Source organism: Nomascus leucogenys, chromosome 17, assembly GCF_006542625.1.
Source record: "Nomascus leucogenys isolate Asia chromosome 17, Asia_NLE_v1, whole genome shotgun sequence".
In the NCBI taxonomy this organism is placed as follows: Eukaryota; Metazoa; Chordata; class Mammalia; order Primates; family Hylobatidae; genus Nomascus; species Nomascus leucogenys.
The window spans coordinates 93,655,259-93,680,306 of NC_044397.1; the positions used below are offsets into that span (position 1 = coordinate 93,655,259).

The window sequence follows — 25,048 nt, forward strand, 5'->3', positions numbered from 1 at the left end:
CCCGCGTGGCTGCCTGTCCACCCAGAGGTGTCTAGATCATGACCGATGGGCGCTGTCCCCACGTGGCTGCGTCTGCCCGGAGGTGTCTTAAATTGTGACTGATGGGCACTGTCCCCGCGTGGCTGCCTGTCCGCCCAGAGGTGTCTAGATCGTGACTGATGGGCGCTGTCCCCGCGTGGCTGCCTGTGTGCCTGGAGGTGTCTAGATCGTGGCTGATGGTCTTGGAGATTGCCAGCACAGCCGGCTGAGCTTCTAGATCAGGGATCAGCAGGCTGTGGCACACGGCCAAATCCAGCTGGCTGCACCTTCTTTCCACGTGTCGTGTTGTCTCTGGTGGCCTTGGCTGTGAAGGGCACAGCCGTGTGGTCATGACAGGCCGTCTGGCCCACGAAGCTGAAAACACTGACTGCTGGCCTCCAGAGTGCTGGCTCCTCTAGAGTAAAGCAGTGGGGAGCCCACGAGAGAGTGGATGTCAGTGCCCCATCATGGAGTGGCTCTGTCAGGACCAGGCAGTTCGAGGCGACGCCCTGGGCCTGATAGATGGGAGGGCTCCCGCTGGGGAGTTTGAGCAGCTGCAGGGCACAGCCGTGGGGAGCTGGGCTGTAGGCTGTGTTCCCAGCACACCCGGGTTCCCTGCATGACTTTCCAGCCTTCTTCCTCCCACTGTGGGACCCAGGACCCTGGGGCAGGAAGGCCACAAGGGAGGAGGGCTCGATCTGGAGGGCAGGCCTGAGTCAGGGGCACAGCGAAGCTGGCTTCCATGCCATCCAAGATGCTGCTCTGTGGCCCCTGGGGCTGGTGTGCAGCCACAGCCTCAGGCTGGAGGGTGTCTCCTCCCTGTGGAGGAGGTGGCGGGGAGGGGTGAGAGCAGGGATGAGGCGCGGAAAGCCCGCGCAGGCTGAAGCCCGCTGCTCCGCAGATGTCACACACGAAGCCCTACATCAGGAAGAAGGCCGTGCTGATCATGTACAAGGTGTTCCTGAAGTACCCTGAGTCGCTGCGCCCTGCCTTTCCCCGGCTGAAGGAGAAGCTGGAGGACCCCGACCCCGGTTTGTGGATTTGAGTTAAGCCTCAGGGTTGAGGGTGGGGACTCAGCCGGTGCCCTGGGAAGATGTGGTGGCGTGTTTTGGGGGGTGCTGCGGAGAGTGTTGGAGGGCTCGGTCCAGGAACATGCCTGCTGGAGGTGGCTGGGCCTCCCCTCACTGGGGCAGCCAGGAGGGAGGTGCTGGTGGTGGGGGCAGTAAGATCCAGTGTGGCAGCTGGCGGTGAGCCTGGTGTGTCCCTGAGCAGAGGTGTCCCCATCCCCGCCAGCCCCTCTTAGGACCAGTGCCACCAGGGGGCACCTTCCACAGGGCAGGGGACGGTCTAGACCATATGTCCCGCGCAGGAGCTGCCTCCACCTCATGTGGCTGTTGTGTATTTGTGGTGTGGTGACTGCGGGACACGGCTTCAGATTCAGTTTTCCTGAGTTTCCCTGGGCCGCGTGTGTGAAGCCTCTAGCGTGTGGCAGGCGTGGGTCGGTGGACCCCAAAGCCAGCCCACAGGAATCCCAAGGCCCTGTGGGCAGGAGGGGAGACCCCAGCCCTAAGCACGGGACCCGATGGGCAAGCTTCTCCCTGGAGTGCTGGGCACGGACGCAGCAGGAAGGCTCCCTGAGCCCCAGTGGCTGGACAGCTGTTCTGGAGCCCTCATGCTGAAACCCCCACTCAGAGGGCCGCTGTCAGGCCGTCCTGAGCTTGGTGACGCTTGTGCGCGCTTGTTCCTGGCACCAGTGCCGAGCAGTGCTTTCTCAGTGCCAGGAGCTGGCTGCTGTGGCCTGGTCCCTGGAGGATCAGGTCTGTGGCTGCTGTCCCTGTCACCAGGAGGAGGTGGGAGAGCCAGGGCCATGTTCGGTGGGAGTTGCTGCAGGCCCCAGAACTTCCTCGCAGGCCAGGAAGACAGTAGGATGGTTTTCTAAGCGGAAGGACAGACATGCTGATGAGGACCACTTGTTCCCCAGGGGTTCAGTCGGCTGCCGTCAATGTCATCTGCGAGCTGGCCAGACGCAACCCTAAGAACTACCTGTCCCTGGCCCCGCTCTTCTTCAAGCTGATGACGTCCTCCACCAACAACTGGGTCCTCATCAAGATCATCAAGCTGGCAAGTGCTGCCTGGGAATGCAGCCTCCTCACCTTGCGTGGGGCATTCCCTCACCCTGTGTGGGGCATTCCCTCACCCTGTGTGGGGCATTCCCTGCGGGTGACTGAGCCCTGCCGTCCCTCACCCTGCGTGGGGCATTCCCTGGGGGTGACCAAGGCCCTGCTGTCCCTCACCCTGTGTGGGGCATTCCCTCCGGGTGACCGAGGCCCTGCTGTCCCTGCAGTTTGGTGCTCTTACTCCTTTGGAGCCGCGGCTGGGGAAGAAGCTGATCGAGCCCCTCACCAACCTCATCCACAGGTGAATGCAGGCCATGCGCGGCGGGGGCAGGCAGGCTCCACGGGGCGCGGTGTCGGAGTGGCCGGGGCGGGCCAGCTCCACAGGGTCCATTGTCGGAGCTGTGGGGTTGGCCGGCTCCATGGGCTGGAGCTGCGGGGGCGGGCCGGCCCCACTGGGTGCAGTGTCAGGGTTGTGGGGTGGGCTGGCTCCATGGGGTCCAGTGCTGGAGTGGCTGGCAGCCTGGCCCCAGTGGGGTACAGCGGGAGCTGGGCGTGAAGCCGCTGAAAGATGGAAGTCTCATACGTTCAGCAGACTCTCCGTCCTAGAGTGGAAGCCTGTGGTGGCGTTCCTGGCCACTAGACTCTTCTTCTCCGTGCTGCTAGAGACATTTGGGGAGTTTGGATTTTCTTCGTAGGTCTCCGCACTGCAAGGTTGTGGGATGGGATCCTATGTTAGGAGCCGTTTCAGGCCAGGCTGCCTTTGGCTGCTAGAAGGGGACACTTTAGTTCCTCAGACCAAGTGCTGAGGAGGAGCCAGGACTCCTCCCTGGCCCCCACTGCAGGGAAGGGGAGGGGTGGAGTGGGCCGCAGGCAGAGGCGTCTTCGCCGTGACTTTCTTTTTTTTTTTTTTTTGAGACGGAGTCTCGCTCTTTCGCCCAGGCTGGAGTGCAGTGGCGCGATCTCGGCTCACTGCAAGCTCCGCCTCCCGGGTTCACGCCATTCTCCTGCCTCAGCCTCTCCGAGTAGCTGGGACTACAGGCGCCCGCCACCACGCCCGGCTAATTTTTTGTATTTTTTTAGTAGAGACGGGGTTTCACCGTGGTCTCGATCTCCTGACCTTGTGGTCCGCCCGCCTCGGCCTCCCAAAGTGCTGGGATTACAAGCGTGAGCCACCGCGCCCGGCCCGCCGTGACTTTCAGATGCAGTCGTGTGTCTGCAACAAGGACACATTCACAGAAGGGTGTCATTAGGACATTTCACCATGTGAGCAGCGTAGCATGTGCGCACACACTTCACTGGTGAAGCTCACCACACTCCTAGGCTACGTCGCATGGCCATTCTCCTGGCTGCAGCCCTGCCCTGCAGGTGACTGTAAAGCTGTAAGCAGCTGCGGCTCCATGGCTAGTATCTGTGTGTCTGAACACATTGAAACACCGAAAAGGGCTGGGCACGGTGGCTCACACCTGTAATCCCAACACTTAGGGAGGCCAAGGCAAGTAGATCACTTGAGGTCAGCAGTTCAAGACCAGTCTAGCCAACAATGGTGAAACCCCATCTCTACCTAAAAAATACAAAAATTAGCCAGGCGTGGTGGTGCATGCTTGTAATCCCAGCTTCACGGGAGGCTGAGGCAGGAGAACCGCTTGCACCTGAGAGGCGGAGGTTGCAGTGAGCCGAGACCACACCATTGCACTCCAGCCTGGGCAACAGAGCGAGACTCCATCTCAGAAAAAACAAAACAAAATAACCCTAGAAAAGATGCAGTAGGAAGGCAGTATTGCCATCTCACGGGCCGCCGGGGCTGCGTGGTCCGTCCCTGCCCGGATGCTGTCATGGGCCTGCAGTTGCAGTGGGATTTCTCACATGCCCTTTCTGGGAAGGTGAGATGATGACCAGCTAAGCACCACAGGCCTTGGAGAGCAGGGCACGGGCTCCCTCCTGGGGCATACTCCCTGGGCTGTGGGGCCAAGGCCATCTCCAGCTGAGCTGCCAGCATCGGGTCACCGCATCTGACAAGGCCCCTGGTCCTCATGCCGCTTCCCTGTGTTCCTTTCCTTAGCACGTCTGCCATGTCTCTCCTCTATGAATGTGTGAACACCGTGATTGCAGGTGAGAACCGGCACTCTCCCCGTCTGGAAGGGTTGGCACTGCCAGGCTGGAGTCTCGGGTGGGGACAGGAGGGCGCCAGGCCTGGTGTCCCCGAGCGCCACCCCTGCTGGAACTGAGAAGGCAAGCTGGCTGGTGGAGCCTGGGGCTGGCTGGGAGGCCATCCCAGGCCTCTGCTATCAAGGTGGCCATGCATCTGCCTGGTCTCCCACTGCTGTTGGTGCTGGGTGTTTGCTTCTTAAGCTGCTTGGTGGCCCAGCCACTCTGGAGTCCCCTTGGGTGTGAAAAATTCACCTGCAGATAAAGCCCTTCCTCATACCTGCTTCCACAGATGCTGGCCCCTGCTGCTCAGGGCCTACCATCCGCTCTCACACTCAACTGCATTTTTTCTGAGACTTCAAAGCACTCCTGAGACAGCATGTTGTTTCACCCGTGGATGCTTAAGCAGCAGTATCTACCACAAAAATATATATGTATTTTTTTGAGACGGAGTCTTACTCTGTTGCCCAGGCTGGAGTGCAGTGGTGTGACTTGGCTCACTGCAACCTCCATCTCCCGGGTTCACGCTTCATTCTCCTGCCTCAGCCTCCCGAGTAGCTGGGACTACAGGCGCCCGCCACCACGCCCGGCTAATTTTTGTATTTTTAGTAGAGACAGGGTTTCACTATGTTGGTCAGGCTGGTCTGGAACTCCTGACCTCTTGATCCGCCTGCCTCGGCCTCCCAAAGTGCTGGTATTACAGGCGTGAGCCACCGCGCCCGGCCCACAAAAATATTTTCTAAGGCAGAGTCAGAATCCACGCCTCCAGCTGGGCCAGGGCACCAGGGCCAACATCCAATGTCCCCGGTGGTCTCAGCCGAGCTCCTCCAAGTCGGCCAAAGCCTCACGGGGCATTGGGCGGTGCACTTCCTTATGGCTGATAAAGGAGAAGCTTCTCACCAGTGTGAGGGCCCAGCTATTCAGGAGGCCAAGGCAAGAGCATCACTTGAGCCTGAGAGTTCCAGGCTGCAGACAGAGTGAGACCCCGTCTCTCTTGAGGCTGGTGTGCAGTGGTGCGATCATAGCTCACTGAAGCCTTGACCCCTTGCTTCTGCAGGCACATGCCACCCCACTCAGGTAATTTTTTGAATTTTTGGTAGAGACAGGGTCTCACTATGTTGCCCAGGCTGGTCTTGAACTCCTCGGTTCAAGCCATCCTCCTGCCCTGACTTCTCAAAGTGATGGGATTACAGGCCTGAGCTACTGCACTCGGCCAGCACCCCATCTCTTTTGTTTTTTGGTTTTTTCTAGCTTTACTTAGGTATAGTTGACAATTAAAAATGGCATATTTTTAAGGTACACCACTTGATTGTCAAATAACACAGTTCATATAATTAACACATCTACATTTATTTTTCTTTCTTTTTTTTTTTTTTTTTTTTGAGATGGAGACTCACTGTGTTGCCCAGACTGGAGTGCAATAGCGCAATCTTGGCTCACTGCAACCTCTGCCTCCCAGGTTCAAGCGATTCTCCTGCCTCAGCCTCCTGAGTAGCTGGATTACTGGTGCGCACCACCACACCCGGCTAATTTTGTATTTTTAGTAGAGATGGAGTTTCAACATGTTGGCCGGGCTGGTCTCAAACTCCTGACCACCTTGTTCTCCCAAAGTGCTGGGAATACGGGCGTGAGCCACCATACCAGGCCTACATTTCTTTTTTTTTTTTTTTTTTCTTTTTTGGAGACTCGCTCAGTCGCCCAGGCTGGAGTGCAGTGGCGCGATCTCAGCTCACTGCAAGCTTCGCCTCCCAGGTTCACGCCATTCTTCTGCCTCAGCCTCCCGGGTAGCTGGGACTACAGGTGCCCGCCACTATGCCTCGCTAATTTTTTTTTTTTTTTTTTTTTTGTATTTTAGTAGAGACGGGGTTTCACCGTGTTAGCCAGGATGATCTCGATCTCCTGACCTCTTGATCCTCCTATCTCAGCCTCCCAAAGTGCTGGGATTACAGACGTGAGCCACCGTGCCCAGCCTACATTTTTTTTTAAAATACATTTGTTCCTACCTGGATAATCTATATACCTGTTTCAAGAAAAAAAAAATTACCATCTACCTTTATATTCAAATAACACTCCTGGTTGGGCGTGGTGGCTCACGCCTGTAATCCCCAAACTTTGGGAGGCTGAGGCAGGTGGATCACCTGAGGTCAGGAGTTCAAGACCAGCCTAGCCAATAATGGTGAAATCCCATCTCTACCTAAAAAATATAATAATTAGCTGGGCGTGGTGTCAGGTGCCTGTAATCCCAACTACCTGGGAGGCTGAAACAGGAGAATCGCTTGAACCTGGGAGGCAGAGGTTGCAGTGAGCCGAGATTGCACCATTGCACTCCAGCCTGGGCAACAAGAGCGAAACTCCTTCTCAAAAAACAAAACAAAACAAAAAACAGCACTCCTACAAAGATTGGGTGTGACAGTTCTGAAATCTTGCATGCGTGACTATGCATTTATTTTGCCACATTTCTTCATTCGTATTTACATTTGTATGTAGACTTTCTGTCCAGGGGTATTCATATCCAGAAATTATTATTATTATTTTTTTTTTTTCAAGACGGAGTCTCGCCCTTTCACCCAGGCTGGAGTGCAGTGGCGCGATCTCTGCTCACTATAGGCTCCGCCCCCCGGGGTTCACGCCATTCTCCTGCCTCAGCCTCCGGAGTAGCTGGGACTACAGGCGCCCGCCACCTCGCCCGGCTAATTTTTTTTGTATTTTTAGTGGAGATGGGGTTTCACCGTATTAGCCAGGATGGTCTCGATCTCCTGACCTTGTGACGCGCCCGCCTCAGCCTCCCAAAGTGCTGGGATTACAGGCGTGAGCCACCGCGCCCAGCCCAGAAATTATTATTTCACTAGTTTTTGGGTGGTATTTGGTGGTATTTGGTTGCAGGGATCAGTTCTTTAGTGGTGATTTCTGAGATTTATGTGCACCAACACCCAAGCAGTGTACACTGCACCCCAAGTGCAGTCTCTTATCCCTCACCCCCCACCCTCCCCCAAGTCCCTGGAGTCCATTAGATCATTCTTTTTGGGGGGAGTGCGGGGGCGGGGGGCATCGTGCAGTTTCTCTCTTGTTGCCCAGGCTGGAGTTCAGTGGCACAATCTCGGCTCACAATCTCCGCCTCCCGGGTCAAGCGATTCTCCTGCCTCAACCTGCCGAGTAGCTGGGGTTACAGACATGCTCCACCACTCCCGGCTTATTTTTGTATTTTTAGTAGAGACAGGGTTTCTCCATGTTGGTCAGGCTGGTCTCGAGCTCCCGACCTCAGGTCATCTGCCCGCCTCAGCCTCCCAAAGTGCTGGGATTACAGGCGTGAGCCACCGCACCCAGCCTAGATCATGGTTATGCTTTTGTGTCCTCATAGCTTAGCTTCCAAGAACCCATGTCTTAAAAAGAAAACACGTGCACGCACACACACACACACGCGCACACACACAGTCTCCTGTACGCCTTCATTCCATGCCATTGGCTTGTTGGAAAACGAGTCTCTGTCCCTGCCTGTGCCTGGCAGTCCCCTGGCTTCATATGTTTCTTTTAAATCTGTTAGAGCCGGGGCTCTGAGGGTCGGCTTCTCGCTGCCTGCCTGTCCCTGCCCAAAGGATGCAGCAGAGTCAGCAAAGGGGAACGGCTCAGGGGATGTTGGGGAGGCCAGGCCCAGCTTTTAGAGCCTTCTTTCAGTGGAGTCCTGCAGGATGTGCGTCATCCCCCAGCAGTGAGCTGTGATGATAATTGGTGAAGTGTCAGCACAGAGGCTCCCAGAGACCCAGCGCCTGGGTCCCTACAGGGTCTGGTCCTGTGGCCTCCGGGCCTGGCCCCTGCCAGGATTCCAGACTCCAGAGGGAAGCAGGGGTTGCGAGTAAACCACAGTGTTTGCAGGAACTGCTGAGGCTCTGGAGCCGTCTTGTCAGTGAGGGTGGGGCCTCTGCAGGTTCCTGGCCTCAGGCCTGCGATGGAGCTAGGTTTTTGCAAACACAGTTGGGCTGCGCGGTCCCAAACCCAGTGGCATTTCGGTCCTCCCTCCCATCCCTGCTCCCAGTGAGGGGATGCTGGTGCCCTGTGGCCCTGAGCGAGTGTCGGCACCGGCCATGGTGCTGACCGCAGTGCTGACCAAACTGTCTGTTGCAGTGCTCATCTCGCTGTCCTCCGGCATGCCCAACCACAGCGCCAGCATCCAGGTACGTCCCGCAGTGGGCGGGGCCCATGGGGTCCCACACTGCGAAGGCCACACCTTTCCACGGGCGGGAGCTTGCCCACTCTGTGACCGAGGTGCTGGTCCCCCCACGCCATCCTTGGGGCTTGGGAGGGCACAGCCGCGTCCTGTGTGCACTACCGGCCCGAGCCTGCTTGGGCTCCCCATCGTGTGCCTGTGGGGTGGACGCGTGGGGCACTGAGGAGTGGGAAGCAGGGCCTCCCTTGTCTCCGGTGCCCCATGTGGGCCCTGCTCGTTTCCCTCCTGGGGTTTGATTGTTGGGCGGGGCTGATGCCGGGCCTTAGGCCAGGTTGAGGTTGAATCTGGAGGGCACCTGGGACTCACCCTTGGTTTAGAGGGTGTAACCAGCATCGTTTTTTTCTTCTTTTCAGCTTTGTGTTCAGAAATTAAGGATATTGATCGAGGACTCCGATCAGAACTGTGAGTCATCCCCTCCCCAGTGCTGTCATTTCCGTGTCCCCACCTCTGTGAAGTTAGGGGTCCTCCTAGTGTGAGGGGGAAGTGGACACGGCATCTGCAACCCCAGCTCTCTCCCTGATGGATGGCACTCTGCCTCACAGGTGGCCCTCTGCCAGTGCCCTGTGGCGCCCTTGCACCCCGACCTGTCTGCGTGGGGTGGCTGGGAAACACCAGCTTCCTCTGAGCCCCAGTCCCAGGGGAGATGCAGGGGGCGTGGCAAAGGCCCCCACTGGGGAGATCCTGGCAGTTGGACAGATGCCACTCACTGAGCACCTTGGTCCGAGATTTCTGGATATTTCAGCCTCTGCATGTTTTTACGGTGGTGTGTGAGGCTTTGCGTTGTGAGATAGAGCAGCACACAGCACCCTTGCCCAGGTGCCTGCCTGCATGTGGGTGCCCCAGTGCTGCTCTGTTGAGGAATTAGAATTAGCGGCCCCTGCCTGGTACCTTGTACCTGGGTGGTGTTTTGGATGCTCATTTTGAAGCCAGGTCTTTTTGTTTAGAGCAGGAGTTGGCAAACTCGCCTGCAACAGCCCAGATAGTGGAGTGGCCCCCCTTATCTGAGGTTTCAGGTACCCGCATCACAGTCCAAAAATAGGCAAGCACCGCACAGTCGGGTATTCCGAGAGACCGTGATCACATACCTTTCGTGACTGTGTTTTATGATTGTTCTGTTCTTAGTTATTATTAGTTGTTAATCTCTTACTGTGCCTAATTTACACACTGAACTTCGCCATAGGCATAGATGTGTCGGAAAAACACCCACATGCGGGTCTCAGTACCGCCCGCCGTGTCAGGCTTCCACTGGGGGTCATGGGCCCGTCCCCCGCGGGTAGGTGGGGACTTGTGCGTTTTCTCCGTGGACCTCACGGTATCTGTCTCTGCTCAGTGCTGCCCCGTGGCCTGAAAGCCACCGTGGATGGCAGTGTGTGAACGGGTTCAGCTGTGTGCCCTGTGGCTGGGGTGGCCCTGGCTTAGGTTGTGGCATCTGTGCCTCATGCCCAGCCACCCATAGCTCTCCGTGAGCTGGTTTGGGCCAGTCGGGTGAACAGTGAGTACTGGGTACGGGTGAGACCCTGCCTCAGGCTGAGGGTGCCTGATGCTGCTGGAAAGTCTTCTCTGCGTTCTTCCCTGCGCTGGCTGGGTGGGAAGAGGAGAGCTGACGGCAGCTCCTACAACATGATAGTAGGTAGGGGAGGCCTTCCCGAGGGAGCTGGCATGGGGGCAGCCTGCACCCCGACTCCCAGGGTGGGGGCTCTGCTAGGGTGACATCCCTTGTGGTGAGCTCCAGCTGGGGACTTGCTCTGTCCACCCCCAGGTTGCCAAGGCCAGGCAGCCTCCCGAGGTGGAGACCTGGCCCGGAGAGCCTTGGGCCCTGCGTGCACCCTGCTGCCTGTGTCCGTCCCAGTGACCCGGCTCTGGCCTCTCTCTGCAGTGAAGTACCTGGGGCTGCTGGCCATGTCCAAGATCCTGAAGACCCACCCCAAGTCCGTGCAGTCCCACAAGGACCTCATCCTGCAGTGCCTGGACGACAAGGACGAGTCCATCCGGCTGCGGGCCCTGGATCTGCTCTATGGGATGGTGTGTGCCCTCTGTCTGCCGCCCGCCCGCTTGGCCTTAGTTCTCTAAGGGACGTTAAGTGTCAGGTGCAGAGCCACGTGGAATGCGTGGAGTCCTCTCACACTCGGCCATCAGCTAGTGTGGTGAGACAGGGCGGAGGGGCGCCAGCCCCGGTCCATGCCTGTCTTCCAAGGCCTGTGTGGACAGGGGGCCAGGGCCAAGCCCACACCTGTCTTTGAGGGCCTGTGTGGAGGGGGCGGGGCCGAGTCCGCAGAACAGACTGTGCTGGGCCAGTTGCTCCCTGGCTGGGGGCCGTGTGCCTCTAACCCAGCCCACATCGCAGGGGCCTGCTGCCTCCCTGGCGTCGATCTGTGATTCCGGCTCCGACTGTGTCCCGTGGATTCTGTCTCAGGAGCAGGTGTTGGGTGTCTCACCAGGCAGGCCCCAGGCTGGGTCTGCTCTCACCACTGTCCCTACGCTCTTGCCCAGGTGTCCAAGAAGAACCTGATGGAGATTGTGAAGAAGCTGATGACCCACGTAGACAAGGCAGAGGGCACCACCTACCGTGACGAGCTGCTCACCAAGATCATCGACATCTGCAGCCAGTCCAACTACCAGTACATCACCAACTTTGAGTGGTGCGTCCCACTCCCAGGGACGCGGCTGGGGGTTCCGCGGCACCGCTCACTGACCGCCTCTGCCCCGCAGGTACATCAGCATTCTGGTGGAGCTGACCCGGCTGGAGGGCACGCGGCACGGCCACCTCATCGCCGCCCAAATGCTGGACGTGGCCATCCGCGTGAAGGCCATCCGCAAGTTTGCCGTGTCCCAGATGTCTGCGCTTCTTGACAGCGCGCATCTGCTGGCTAGCAGCACCCAGAGGAATGGGATCTGTGAGGTGCTCTACGCTGCTGCCTGGATCTGTGGGGAGTTCTCAGAGTGAGTGCGCGCCGGGCCTCTGGGCTGGCAGCTTCTCCAAGCTTCCGATGGGTAGGGACCAGGGACGTGCCTGGCAGATCCTTCCCACTGTCTCCCGTCACCCTGCCGCCCCGGCCGTCTTGCAGGTCTGTGGGTTTCCAGCACCTGTCCCCTGACAATGGTCTGGCCCATTCCCCCTTTACAGAGGCGAGTCTGTGCTGCTCTGTCTGCTCTCTGCCCTCGGGCATCTGTGGCATTCCCAGGAGATTGTAGATCCCGTGGGCACCAGGACTGGGAGGTGGGAGGATCCATGGGGTGGGCTGCAGACGGGGGCTGGCCCCGGGCATCTGCAAGGCTCAGTCCCCGCTGGGCGAGTGGCAGCCCCTCTGAGCCCTGCTTGCTGTAGGTGAGGTGGGAGCTCCGTGTGGCAGTTAGGTGGCCCAGGGAGGCACCTGTTCAGCCCCAGCCTGCCTGCGCCAGGCCCCTCTGGGAGCACAGGGGTCTCAGTGCCAGGTTCCAGGTGGGCCACAGGGATGGGTCTTAACGACACTGCCCCTGCCGTCTCCAGGAGCGTCAGGTTCTCTCTGGCCGAGAGGACAGATCACAGCTACTGCTGGGCAGGTTCGGGTCGCCAAGCCTGCCTAGAGGTGGGAATGTGTTGCTGAGACTCACGGTTCTCACAGCAGTCTGGATTTCCAGGCTCTTTTGGAAATTTATGAGATTTGCCGCTATGCCTCACTGCCTCGGGCCTGGCGCCATCAGCACCACTGGCTGCTACCTGCTTCCCGTCACTGCCACACTGAGCACTCCTCACCCTGGGCCTGCCCCAGCTCAGGAAGGCGCCTGACTTCTGGGATCCCGAAAGGGTCCCCAGCCAACCTGCATCCTGGAGATGAGCACTTCTGTCATTTTCTTTTTTTCCCCTCACCCCGAGACAGTCTTGCTGTCTCCCAAGCTTTGCCCAGGCTGGAGTGCAGTGGTGTGATCTTGGCTCACTGCATCCTCTGCCTCCTGGGTTCAAGTGATTCTCCTGCTTCAGCCTCGCGAGTAGCTGAGATTACAGGCGCCTGCCACCAAGCCAAGCCCGGCTAATTTTTTTGTATTCTTATTAGAGATGGGGTTTCACCATGTTGGCCAGGCTGGTCTCAACTCCTGACCTTTTGATCTGCCTGCGTTGGCCTCCCAAAGTGCTGGGATTGTAGGCGTGAGCCACCGCACCCACCCACTTCTATCATTTTCTTATTGGGAAAAAAGTGGACTGGAAACATATCCAAGTCCCAAGGCATTGTGTCAGACGTCAGTGAGGTGCACTCCCAGGCCCCACCGTCCCGCAGATCAGGGTCTCCTGGTTCCGTCTGCTTCCCACCCGTCCTGCTCATCCTCCCAGGGCCGGCTGCACAGTCGACCCCATTGTCCTTTTTCCTCTTCTGACCTTTCTTCCATTCATTGGTTTTGTCATCTCCACATCTCTGTCTTGTTTGTGTTATGGGCTGTTGACGGCCTCTGGTTTCTTCTACTTGGTGTCTCAGCCCGTGGAGACCGCTCAGGGAATGGGAAAGGCCCAGAGTCACCTTGTTGGTGATGAGCCCAGGCCTCCTAGGTCCTCACCTGCTGCGGAGGAGCCCCGGGATTGGCATCCTGGGGGCTCACAGTGTTTCCTGCCCTCAGGCATCTGCAGGAACCACACCACACTCTGGAGGCCATGCTGCGGCCCAAAGTCACCACGCTGCCAGGTCACATCCAGGCCGTCTACGTGCAGAACGTCGTCAAGCTGTACGCCTCCATCCTGCAGCAGAAGGAGCAGGCCGGGGAGGCAGAGGGCGCCCAGGGTGTCACCCAGCTCATGGTGGACCGGCTGCCCCAGTTTGTGCAGAGCGCAGACCTGGAGGTGCAGGAGCGGGTAAGGCTGCACTCCATGTTGGGCCGAGCCTCAGGGAGCCCTCAGTGCCTTTCTGTCCAGCGGCGGTCAGGTCGACGGGGCCTCGCCTCCTCTTCCGAAGCCACTCACTGAGATTCCTTTGTTGCCACTTGTGCCAGCTGGGGTTTGGGGTTAGTCAGTGGGACCTGGAGGTCAGCAGGACGGGGGATCCGTCAGTAGGACCGGGGCAGGTCTCTGGAGTGCTGGGTATATGGGGGTGCTGCTCCATAGGAAGAGGTTGTTTCATGTGCGGCGAGACAGCAGGTGTGAGAGCCTGGGGCCGGCTGTGGCTCTTTCTTGTGCCCTGCAGGTGACGTGGGTTCTAGGTTGAGCAGACTGTACACCTGTGCCAGGCGGTGCCCACCACTTCCCAGGTCTCTGGTCTTCTGTTTGTTTCTTGTTTTGTTTTGTATTTTTGAGATGGAGTTTCATTCCTTTTCCCAGGTTGGAGTCAAGTGACGCGATCTCAGCTTACAACAACCTCTGCCCACTGGGTTCAAGGGATTCTCCTACCTCAGCCTCCCTAGTAGCTGGGATTGTAGGCACTCGCCACCACACCCAGCTAATTTTTGTATTTTTAGTAAAGACGGAGTTTCACCTTGTTGGCCAGGCTGGTGTCAAACTCCTGACCTCAGGTGATCCACACTCCTCAGCCTCCCAAAGTGTAAGGATTACAGGTGTGAACCATCGCAGCCGGCCATCTGCGAGAGAGGTCTAGAGTGGCGTCAGCCCGTCCGATGGCTGAGGAGACCCAGCCTCAAGGCTGCATGGGGCGTGGCCCCGGGCTTCTCTGTGCGGTGGCATTAGCTCGGGGCTGGCCATGATCCTTGGCCCATGGTCACTGTTGGAGCTGCCCAGCCTGGCTGTGTCTGAGTTGGAGCCAGCACAGAGGCGGGGAGCCTGCAGGGGCTGAGGGAGGTGGTGCTTCTGGTGTTGGGGCACAGACCTGATGGGAGGCATTTCTGCAGTGGGCAGAGCTCCCTGTTGTGCCCCCATCTCTGTTCTGTTTGTGGACTGGTCTCTTTCCGCTGCTTCCTGGCAAGGATGACGACGACGGAGATGGCATGAAGGCTGGGCTTTCTGTGGCTATGTGGCTGTACCAGGGGGCCCACACGTCACTGTGCCAGGGGCTGAGTCACCCCGTGTCCCTGAGGGTGGCTGAGTGGCCTTCCAGGCAGGTGCCAGCGGTGACTCCTGTGTCCCCTGCAGGCGTCCTGCATCCTGCAGCTGGTCAAGCACATCCAGAAGCTTCAGGCCAAGGACGTCCCTGTGGCAGAGGAGGTCAGCGCTCTCTTTGCTGGGGAGCTGAACCCAGTGGCCCCCAAGGCCCAGAAAAAGGTTCCAGTCCCCGAAGGGTAAGGATACGGGGGTGGGGGCATTGCAGCCATGGCCCTGACATGGTCCCCTGATGCCTGGAGGCACAGCGGGGTCTCCTGTACCCCTGAACAGCCAGGAGGCTGATTGGAGGCCTCAGGCAGGTGTACCCCTCACATGGACTCACCAGGGCCCTCGCTGGTTCTGGGACCTGGCTTGTGCCTGGGGATGCTCCCTGGGAAGTGGGCCTGCTCCTGCCCTTGCCATAAAGCTCTGAGGCAGCCTGAGCCGGCCGTGGGGGCCCCACTGTGACCCTGCCGCAGCCTTCCTGGGTCCCTGCGTCCTCTCTAAGGGGCAGTGACAACTGCCTCGCTGGCCCTGTGTGGGTGGCAGGCACCACTGTTTGGGGGATCACATGGCCAGGCACGTGGTGTGCCTGCTCAGGGTGGACGCCTGCAGGCGCGTGCTTGGTCACACACTGCCTTGTGTGACCCTCCTGTCCGGCGCAGCCTGGACCTGGACGCCTGGATCAACGAGCCGCTCTCGGACAGCGAGTCAGAAGACGAGAGGCCCAGGGCTGTCTTCCACGAGGAGGAGCAGCGGCGCCCCAAGCACCGGCCATCCGAGGCGGACGAGGAGGAGCTGGCCCGGGTGAGCTGCTGGCTGCCCCTGGCGGGCCCTCACCTCCTCCCTCCTGTCCCAGGGAGTCTTTGAGGCAGGTCAGCGGCCTCCATGGGTCCTGGTCCTGACCCTGGCAGGGAGGCATGGGCATCCCTGCCTCGCAGAGGGTTAGCGATTCCTTTTCCCCAGTACGTGCTCTTCCCAATTGCGGGCCTTGGTTTCCCTGTTAGTAAAAGCTCAGTAGTGAAAATAGCCAAAGATCCAGCCTTCCCTGGCTGGGTGGCTGGTGGTGGACGTCCACAGAGGGATATCCTGCCCGTTTCTCTCGGGCTCACGCCAAGCCGTGTCCCGCAGCGCCGAGAGGCCCGGAAGCAGGAGCAGGCCAACAACCCTTTCTACATCAAGAGCTCGCCGTCACCACAGAAGGTGAGGCCCGTCCCCGGTGCCTGTCCCTCAGCACCCTCCACCCTCACTACCCGAGCCCTGTGGCGTCCATCTGAGTTTGGGTTCCCGCAGGAAGATCCTGGGAATGGAGCTGGGGCCACACAGTGACTGTGTGGAGCCTTTGAGGGGCGGGCTCCTCCCTGTGGGCCCCATTCTTTCAAGCCTCCCGGCAGGGGGCCCTGTTCCGTGCGCCTGGCAGCCCAGCTGCTGTCCAGCCCTGACCCCACGGTCATGGGCAACCTGCTGCCTCACTCTGGGCGTGAGGCCGCATTACTTTTCTCATCCGAGGAGAAAACAGAATATTCAGGTAGAAGAAATGGACGAGGATTTGCTTCTCCCTGCTCATAGGCCTGCAGGGCCACTCACTGACAAGCTTTCCAGCCCTCACTGTCTTTAAGAGTTGGGTCCTCGGGATGCGCTCGCTCACGGCGCTCCTCAGGGCCCAGGGCTCTGGCAGGACCTCGGCTCCTTAGGATGTTGGGGCCACATCACGGGGCCGCATCACGCTCCCTGCATCCCTGAGGCTTGTCCTGCATGTGTGTCACCCCTCAGTGCACCGGTAACGCCTGGATGTTGTGTTTGCAGCGGTACCAGGACACCCCGGGTGTGGAGCACATTCCCGTGGTGCAGATTGATCTCTCCGTCCCGTTGAAGGTTCCAGGCAAGTGTCTCCATTGTGTCAGCGCCGCATTTGTCACACGGGCTGTGGGGTGCTCCTGCCGCCCTCCCCGTGAGACCCTGGGGCGCGGTGCTGAGTGCCTGCCCGCTGCCGGCCCACAGGGCTGCCCATGTCGGACCAGTACGTGAAGCTGGAGGAGGAGCGGCGGCACCGGCAGAAGCTGGAGAAGGACAAGAGGAGGAAAAAGAGGAAGGAGAAGGAGAAGAAGGGCAAGCGCCGCCACAGCTCGCTACCCACGGAGAGCGACGAGGACATTGCGCCTGCCCAGCAGGTGGACATCATCACAGAAGAGATGCCTGAGGTCAGCCTCGCCGGGGGCCCATCCTGGGGGCGTCTGTCTTTCTGCACGTGTGTGTGTCCTGGGGCCCGGCCTGGGGGCGTCTGTCTCTGCACATGTGTGTGTCCTGGGGCCCGGCCTGGGGGCGTCTGTCTCTGCACGTGTGTGTGTCCTGGGGCCCGTCCTGGGGGTGTCTGTCTCTGCACGTGTGTGTGTCCTGGGCCCCGGCCTGGGGGTGTCTGTCTTTCCACGTGTGTGTGTCCTGGGGCCCGGCCTGGGGGTGTCTGTCTTTCCACCTGTGTGTGTCCTGGGGCCCGGCCTGGGGGTGTCTGTCTTTCCACGTGTGTGTGTCCTGGGGCCCGGCCTGGGGATGTCTGTCTTTCCACGTGTGTGTGTCCTGGGGCCATGCACAGTGGCCTCTCCCTATGGTCTTCCTTGGTGGCCGGGATGAGGCCCCACCCCAGAGAGCATAGGAGGAGAGGCCTATCTGTCCTCGAGCACACGTCCCCACGCATCTGCCCCGGGGCCAGCAGCTTCAGAGGCAGATGCAGGTTGGCTGCGTCCTGGGGCCCAGCCGCTTTTAGTGCCTGGACACTGAGCGGAGCCTCTGGTGGAGCCGCGTCACTGCCCACCTGTGCATGTGGGCCACGTGGGCATGGCCGTGGTTGTCTCAGGCAGTCCCACTGTGTCCGAGGTAGATGGGGTTCCACCAGGCCACAAGGGCGGGTTCCACTGATGGGGTTCCCCTCTTCCTGTCAGAACGCTCTGCCCAGCGACGAGGATGACAAAGACCCCAACGACCCCTACAGGGCTCTGGACATTGACCTGGATAAGTGAGTCCACGTGGGTTCAGGGTGAGAGTGGAGGCCACATGTGGTTGCTTCCCTTCCTCTCGTCCTCCCAGGCGGGGCCGGGCTCTGCAGGGTGGGCAGGCTGGGGTGGGGTGCAGGCAGGCCTTCCCCAGACCACGTCCTCATTGCGCTGCTCTTGGCTGGCCCTCCCAACCAAGACCCTAAGTGTGGGCTCTGAAGTCTCCAGGCCTGGGGTGCTCGGGAGGTCCCCATGCCGTGACAGGGCAGGGTGTGGCCACCACAGACCCTCCCATGGAGCCTCCAGCAGGCCGTGTTGGGCAGATCTATGTCAGGCCATGGCTGGGGCCAGGGGCTGGAGGAGCAGGTCCCGCACTGCCACATGCTTGGACACGGCAGGTACTGAGCGGTCCTGGGGGGTGGCCAGTGGTGCTGATGTGTGGCCCGGTCATTCCCCCTCCAGGCCGTTAGCCGACAGCGAGAAGCTGCCTATTCAGAAACACAGAAACGCCGAGACCTCAAAATCCCCCGAGAAGGACGTTCCTGTGGTAGAAAAGAAGAGCAAGAAACCCAAGAAGAAAGAGAAAAAGCACAAAGAGAAAGAGAGAGACAAGGAAAAGAAGAAGGAGAAGGAGAAGAAGGTAAGGCTAGCGCCGAGGGCAGCGGCCTTCTCCGTTCCCCTCTCTTGCCCTGAACTCCCAGACAGCCTGGAGACAGCGGTGAGCTCAAGGGAAATGGCTGTGGGTGTGAGTCAGGCAGCGAGCGCCAGCCACCTCGCCCTGGCCCGGCGGAGTGAGGACGCGTGGCTTCTGAGGGGAGCTGGCTGTGCACCTGTGTCAGGGGAGACTGAGGAGGACCCAGTGGTCCCATGGGCAAGCCGTGTCCTTACCCGTGTTGGGGGGACATGGTCAGAGCTCGGTGTGGTCCAGACGCCACCCTCACGTGCAGCTCCAGAACCGTTTCTGCAGTGTCTGTGTGCAGATTTTCATAGAGAAAGAAATGGATTCTTCAAAGGAGTGCATGTTCGCAGGGCCTGGGGGCCTGTCCACACCCACGTCAGGGGGCCCAGGCAGACATAGGGGCCGCCAGGGGCCTTCTGACTGCTGGAACGGCACACACCCACAGATTTGTCCCTGGCCCTCTTCTGGCAGTGAAAGCCAGAGCCAGCGGGGCTGGCTGAGGACATTGCCATCAGCTCCTGGATTCCCAGGCTCTGCAAGGCCTGGCTAGTCCAGGGCCCTGGGGGCAGTGAGGGCAGCTGGGGCCTCCTTGGCCCTGTTGTCTCCGGCCCCTCTTCCCAGGACCATGCACTGCGTTTGCTGACAGCCTGTCTTGTGGTTTCAGGCTGAGGACCTGGACTTCTGGCTGTCCACCACCCCACCGTCTGCCCCCGCCCCCGCCCCCGCCCCTGTTCCATCCACGGTAAGAGACTGGCAGCTGGCCAGTGCCAGCCTCGGTGTCTCCAGAGGTCATACCTGGCACTCAGGGAAGAGCCCTGGGTCTCCTGAGGCCCTGCGCTCTCGCAGTCAGCACTGAGCACCTGGGGGACCCAGCACTGAGTGGAGCCGGGGTCACGCTCCTGGGTCCCAGTGGGCCAAACAGGGGCCAGGGGAATGGGAGGACAGCCAGGGCCTCTGTGCCCACAGGCTGCCTGTCACTCAGAGGGCGCTGTGGCCTCTCAGGCGGGCGTGAGGGCCAGCTGAGGGTGTGCGGCATGGAGGCTGCCTGGGGTGCAGTGGAGTGGGGCCCCTCATTGCCCAGCGTGAGCCCTGAGCCCTGGCTCCCTGCAGGAGGAGCTCAGTGTGAGCGCTGTCACTGCCCCGAAGGACGAGTATGAGGACGCCAAGACGGAGGCGCAGGGCGAGGAGGACGACGCTGAGGGGCAAGACCAGGACAAGGTGAGGCTGTCACTCCCCCGGGGGCTGTGGAGGGCGGCATGAGCCCCAGCACCCCAACGTGGGGCCGGACACAGCTTCTGCCACCCAGGTCCCAGCGCAGCCCTGCTCTCGCCTTTGCGTTGGCGTTCTCACGGGCCTTTTGTTGTGGTTGTGGTCTTTTGTTTTTTGGTTTTTGTTTGTTTTTGAGACGGAGTCTCGCTCTGTCGCCCAGGCTGGAGTGCAGTGGTGCGATCTCGGCTCACTGCAAGCTCCGCTTCCTGGGTTCATGCCATTCTCCTGCCTCAGCCTCCCGAGTAGCTGGGACTACAGGCGCCCCCACTGCGCCCGGCTAATTTTTTGTATTTTTAGTAGAGACGGGGTTTCACCGTGGTCTCGATCTCCTGACCTCGTGATCCGCCCACCTCAGCCTCCCAAAGTGCTGGGATTACAGGAGTGAGCCACCGCGCCCGGCCGCCGGTCTTTTGTTTTTTTAATAACCTCCTTATTCACACATGGTTCATAAGTCTAGAGTTTATTCATTTGAAGTATGTATACAGTGGTTTTCCGTATATTCACAGAGTTGTGCAACCATCATCACTTCTGTCTAGTTCCAGAACTTTCCATCACCCCTAAAGAAGCTCCATTCCCATCAGCCGTTACTTCTCGTTCCCTTCCCAGCCCTGGCACCCATGCATCCCCTTCGTGTCTCTGTGGATCAGTGTGTCCTGGACATTTCATAGAAATGGGGTCATACACTGTGTGGTCTTTTGTGTGTGGCGTCTCACTGAGTGTAATGTCCTCAGGGTGCATCCACACTATGCCTTGGGTCAGAGCCTGGTTCCTGTTGGTGGCCGGGTCATGTTCCAGTGTGTGGACAGGCCACCCTCTGCCGGCCCCGTTCCTCCGCGGATGGGCCACACTGTGCTGACCCACTCATCTGTTGATAGCCACTTGGGCCTTTTCCACTTTGTGGTGACACAGCGTGCTGCTTTGAACATTTGCACAGTGTGCGTGGATGTGTGTGTTCCCTCTCGGGTGTGTACATGGGCGTGGGGTTGCTGCATCAAGTGTGGTGTCCTCACGGGTTTGCCCTTTGTGGCTCCCTGGCCGGCAGGGACCGTTCCCTGAGCTGCTTTGGCACTTGCCACCAACCAGGGACGGCCCCAGCCGCCGCTGGGCCAGGTCTGGCCTGAGCTCATCCCGGTAGGCCTGAGGTGTGGCTGGTCGTGCCATCCCACCCAGGCACGTGGGACCCTCAGCCTGAGCAGCCTGGCCTGTGGCCCTGACCTCGCGTTGTGAGGGGGGCGTGCTGGAGCAGCCTGGGAACTGAACCTGATCCTCCTCTTGCTCCAGAAATCTCCCAAGCATAAGAAGAAAAAGCACAAGAAGGAGAAGGAGGAGCGGATCAAAGGCAAGAAGAAGTCCAAGAAGCAGCCTCCAGGCAGCGAGGAGGCGGCGGGGGAGCCGGTGCAGAACGGCGCACCAGAGGAGGAGCAGCTCCCGGTGAGGGGTACTTCAGCGCCCCCGCCCCGTGCCAGGGTTCCTGGAGGGCTACGGGCTGCTCCCCACTCCTGCGGCCTCCATGCGGGAGAGAACTGAGCAGATTCGAGAAGAAGCTGAGCCTGGTGGGGGCAGGGGCCTGGCCCCGGCCCGCAGCCCCACATTCGGCACCCCCGTGGTGGGCTGTGTGGTCCTGGGAGCTGGGGATCCCTCATCGGCCCCTTTGAAGCCCCTTGCCCCAAGCGTTCTTGGAGTCGTGGTATTCGACCTGGGGTATTGGGCCGCACTGGAGTCTTCGTTGGGACAGAGCTCTGGGCCCCGAGGCTGATGCGCCTTTTCTCTTTCCAGCCTGAGTCCAGCTACTCCCTCCTCGCTGAAAATTCCTATGTTAAAATGGTGAGTGGCAGCCGCTCCCTGGGGCAGGGCAGGCCGGCCCACACACTTTGGCATGGGATTGCGCAGAACCCGGGCAGCCCCCACAGCTCCCGGATGTTGGTGTACCCAGGGCCTGTGATCCCTGGCAGGGGCATTGCTTGGGCAGCACCTCTGGCTTGGGGTAAGGTTGGAGACATGCCCTGAGACTCGGGCTGGCAGGAGGGTCCCTGCCATGCACTCAAAGAGCAGCCATAGGAGGCGCTCAGGCTGCAGCTGGGGGGCGCCCCTCTCCATGCCTTCCTGTGCCTGTGGGACCCCTGCTGCCTCTGTGGTCATTAAGAGGTGGCTGTGCCTGTTCCCTGCGGCGGGCCCGCTTGCCCTGCTAACACTGGCCATGCCCTGCAGACTTGTGACATCCGGGGCAGTCTGCAGGAGGACAGCCAGGTCACCGTGGCCATCGTGCTGGAGAACCGGAGCAGCAGCATCCTCAAGGGCATGGAGCTGAGCGTGCTGGACTCACTCAATGCCAGGATGGCCCGGCCGCAGGGCTCCTCTGTCCACGACGGCGTCCCCGTGCCTTTCCAGCTGCCCCCAGGTGAGCCCTGCCCCACTCACGGCCTCTCCTGGGGGCTGCGGGAGCGCAGTGGCAGCTGGTGACTGCCCAGATCCGCAGATTCTTGTTGCTTCCTCCCCATGTCCCCTTGGTCCCCAGGCTGCACCTCAGTGCCTCCTGAGTGTCAGGGTCTCGCCACAGCTCTCTGAGAAGCGTGATGGCCTCGGATGGACCTGGCTAGAGTCCCAAGGGTTGGGCTGGGGGCTGGATTCTGGGGCCTTTCTGGGTTCCACGGTTCCAGTGGCCAAGTCTGCCCTCTGAAACAGGGATGGGACCAGGTGCAGGCCAAATTAGGGACCCCAGTAGCCTCTTGTTTCTGCTCCCGTCCCCTGGTGCTCCCCTGGGGGCTGAGCTCAGTTTCCTAATCAGCCACAGAGGACTTGGGGCTGAGGACAGACCTGGAGGCCCCACCCATGCTGAGCCCCCGCTGCGTCTCAGGCCCCACTCCCTCTCGCCCCCGCCAGGCGTCTCCAACGAAGCCCAGTATGTGTTCACCATCCAGAGCATCGTCACGGCGCAGAAGCTCAAGGGGACCCTGTCCTTCATTGCCAAGGTATGCAGGGCTCCACTCGGCGTTGGGGAGCCGACTCTACAGGCAGGGGCTCTTCCTGCCCCATCCCAGTGGGTGTCCAGGTGTCCCTAGGGGAAGCGGGCCACCTGCCTGGGGAGCCCTGAGCCCTGAGCTGGGCCCGACTCCCCACTCAACTGCACCACCTTCACTCCACTGCAGAATGATGAGGGTGCGACCCACGAGAAGCTGGACTTCAGGCTGCACTTCAGCTGCAGTTCCTACTTGATCACCACACCCTGCTACAGGTGGGGCCCAGGCCCACACCCCTGTGTCCCGCACCCCCTCCGCCTCCCCTCTACCTTGCAGACACCTGTGCCCTGGGGACAGGCTTCTGGGCAGGACTTTAGAGACGGATTTGGAGGCGCTGGCTTGTGGCTGGTGCAGGCCAGGCTGCCTGGTGTCTGCGCCAGCTGGGGCTGTGTAGTTGAAGCCACAGGCCGGGCAGCGTCACCCATAGAGGCCCTGGCTCCTGGAAGTCCTGAAGGCTGGAGGGGTGAGACCAAGGAGCCAGCAGGGCAGGCTCCTCCTGAGGCCTCTTCTCGGCACGGCTTGGCATGTGGCACCCCCTGCCCCCTGAGTCCTCATAGGCTGTCCTCTGCGTGCCTGCATCCTAACCTATCCCCCCTAGTCCCTTCCTACAGGACATCCGTCCTTGTTGGAGGAGGGTCCACCCTATGGCTTTAGGCACCTCTGTGACCTCTTTAAAGACAAGTCATTGTCAGTTTCTGGGTGTGAGGGCTTCCACACGTGAAAATAAGCCACATCTTCCAGGACCCCCAAGACCTCCCGGCCCAGACACACAGGACGGTGTCCAGGCACAGCATGCGTGGCAGGTTTTGTTGGTTTCTGTGCCAGGGAGCCTGAGGATCCCGGCCCCACCGCAGTCAGCCTCCCTGTCCCTCCCACAGTGACGCCTTTGCTAAGTTGCTGGAGTCTGGGGACTTGAGCATGAGCTCAGTCAAAGTCGATGGCATTCGGATGTCCTTCCAGAATCTTCTGGCGAAGATCTGTTTTCACCACCATTTTTCTGGTAAGGAGAGTGAGGGGCTGATGGATTGCACGGGGCTTTCACGCACGCCGCAGCCGTCCCTTCCTGTTGGAGCCAGGCCTGTGGCCCTCGCATCCAGACTGACTCCCTTTGGGATCCCGGGTGGCTGGTGGCCCCGAGGCCTGGGAGCTGGTGCGGGGGCTGCATTCCCCACACCCCAGGCCTCCCAGGACCACACCCTGCTCCTACAGGCCTCCTGAACCTGTGGCCAAGGGCAGCCCAGGAAGGTGGCCCCTGCTCTGGGGTTGGGGCTGCAGCCATGCAGTGTCTAGGAAGCCTAACCCCGCCTGCTCTGTTGCAGTTGTGGAGCGAGTGGACTCCTGCGCCTCCATGTACAGCCGCTCCATCCAGGGCCACCACGTCTGCCTCCTGGTGAAAAAGGTGAGCCTCGGGCCGCTGTACACACCCTGGCTCCTGCTGCCTCTCCTGGGGTCATGCCCAGGCCTTCATCCCCAGGGGCGAGCTTTGGGACTTCGAGGTTTCAAAGACAGCGATGGCAGCACTGCAGCCATGAGCCCCTCACCTGTGCCAGCCCCATTCAGCAGCGCAGACTCTCCCTCAGCAAGACGGGGCTTCCGCCTCCTGCTGCGCTGCTCACCCCAGGCTGACACGTGGCTCCGGGGGCCCCACTCCCACTGCACTCCTGCCCCCCACCCCACCCCTGTGCACAAGGCAGCCACGACCCTGGGGTCGGACTCTCCACCTCTCACTGCCGCTCTTCTAGAATGACTCCTCGCTCCCTCCGCGCTGGGCCACCCTGTCCCGAGTACTGCAGGGTGGTTGTCTTCGCAGTGTGTCGACTGCCGAACGCAGTGTGTGAATATTTTGTTGAGGGCTTTCGTGTCTATATATGAGGAGTTGGGTTTTTAGTTTTCTTTTCTGGTGCCTTCTTTGGTTTTGTCATCCAGTGGCCTCATTAGACGCGCAGAAGAGTGCGTCCTCTCTGTTTTGGGACAGACTGTGTGTGATGATGAGTGGCATTTCTTCCTTAGAAGGAAATGTGTATACAGAATTCACCAGAAAACCATCGGGCCTGGGGAGTTCCTTTTCTGCAGGCTTTTAGCTACAAACTCAGTTTTTTGTTTTAACAGTTGTAGGAAGCCCCAAGTTACCGTTCATCTTGGGTGAGTTTGGTGGTTTGTACTTTGCAAAGAATTAGCGTGAGGAATCATCAGTCACTGAGTTGATGTGCGTAGCGGTGCGTGCCGTATTCTCGCTCCTCCTTGTGATGATCCTGGGTCCCTTTCACTTCTGATGGTCACGGTTTGTGTCTCTTTTTCCTGGTTCTCCTGGGTAGAGGTTTATCCATTTTATTGCACTTTTCTTTTTTTTTTTTTTTTTTTTTTTTTTTTTTTGAGACGGAGTCTCGCTCTGTCGCCCAGGCTGGAGTGCAGTGGCACAATCTCGGCTCACTGCAAGCTCCACCTCCCGGGTTCACGCCATTCTCCTGCCTCAGCCTCCCGAGTAGCTGGGACTACAGGTGCCCGCCACCACGCTTGGCTAGTTTTTTTTATTTTTAGTAGAGACAGGGTTTCACCATGTTAGCCAGGATGGTCTCAATCTTCTGACCACGTGATCCGC

General features: G+C 59.8%; 1 protein-coding gene across 1 annotated transcript in view; it reads left to right on the plus strand.

Annotated features, from left to right (window-relative positions):
- Window positions 1-25,048, plus strand: part of AP3D1 (adaptor related protein complex 3 subunit delta 1) — a 48,916-nt gene that overhangs the window by 18,162 nt on the left and 5,706 nt on the right. The window contains exons 6-31 of the mRNA XM_030795889.1: window positions 920-1,049; window positions 2,000-2,139; window positions 2,363-2,436; window positions 4,195-4,244; window positions 8,400-8,449; window positions 8,856-8,904; window positions 10,379-10,524; window positions 10,993-11,141; window positions 11,212-11,442; window positions 13,090-13,321; window positions 14,549-14,694; window positions 15,163-15,304; window positions 15,629-15,700; window positions 16,304-16,379; window positions 16,499-16,698; window positions 17,434-17,507; window positions 17,947-18,124; window positions 18,828-18,905; window positions 19,274-19,381; window positions 20,714-20,863; window positions 21,209-21,256; window positions 21,641-21,830; window positions 22,313-22,401; window positions 22,579-22,664; window positions 23,328-23,449; window positions 23,769-23,848. Of these exons, the coding sequence (XP_030651749.1) occupies window positions 920-1,049; window positions 2,000-2,139; window positions 2,363-2,436; window positions 4,195-4,244; window positions 8,400-8,449; window positions 8,856-8,904; window positions 10,379-10,524; window positions 10,993-11,141; window positions 11,212-11,442; window positions 13,090-13,321; window positions 14,549-14,694; window positions 15,163-15,304; window positions 15,629-15,700; window positions 16,304-16,379; window positions 16,499-16,698; window positions 17,434-17,507; window positions 17,947-18,124; window positions 18,828-18,905; window positions 19,274-19,381; window positions 20,714-20,863; window positions 21,209-21,256; window positions 21,641-21,830; window positions 22,313-22,401; window positions 22,579-22,664; window positions 23,328-23,449; window positions 23,769-23,848 (3,090 nt within the window). The remainder of the gene's footprint in view (window positions 1-919; window positions 1,050-1,999; window positions 2,140-2,362; window positions 2,437-4,194; window positions 4,245-8,399; window positions 8,450-8,855; window positions 8,905-10,378; window positions 10,525-10,992; window positions 11,142-11,211; window positions 11,443-13,089; window positions 13,322-14,548; window positions 14,695-15,162; window positions 15,305-15,628; window positions 15,701-16,303; window positions 16,380-16,498; window positions 16,699-17,433; window positions 17,508-17,946; window positions 18,125-18,827; window positions 18,906-19,273; window positions 19,382-20,713; window positions 20,864-21,208; window positions 21,257-21,640; window positions 21,831-22,312; window positions 22,402-22,578; window positions 22,665-23,327; window positions 23,450-23,768; window positions 23,849-25,048) is intronic.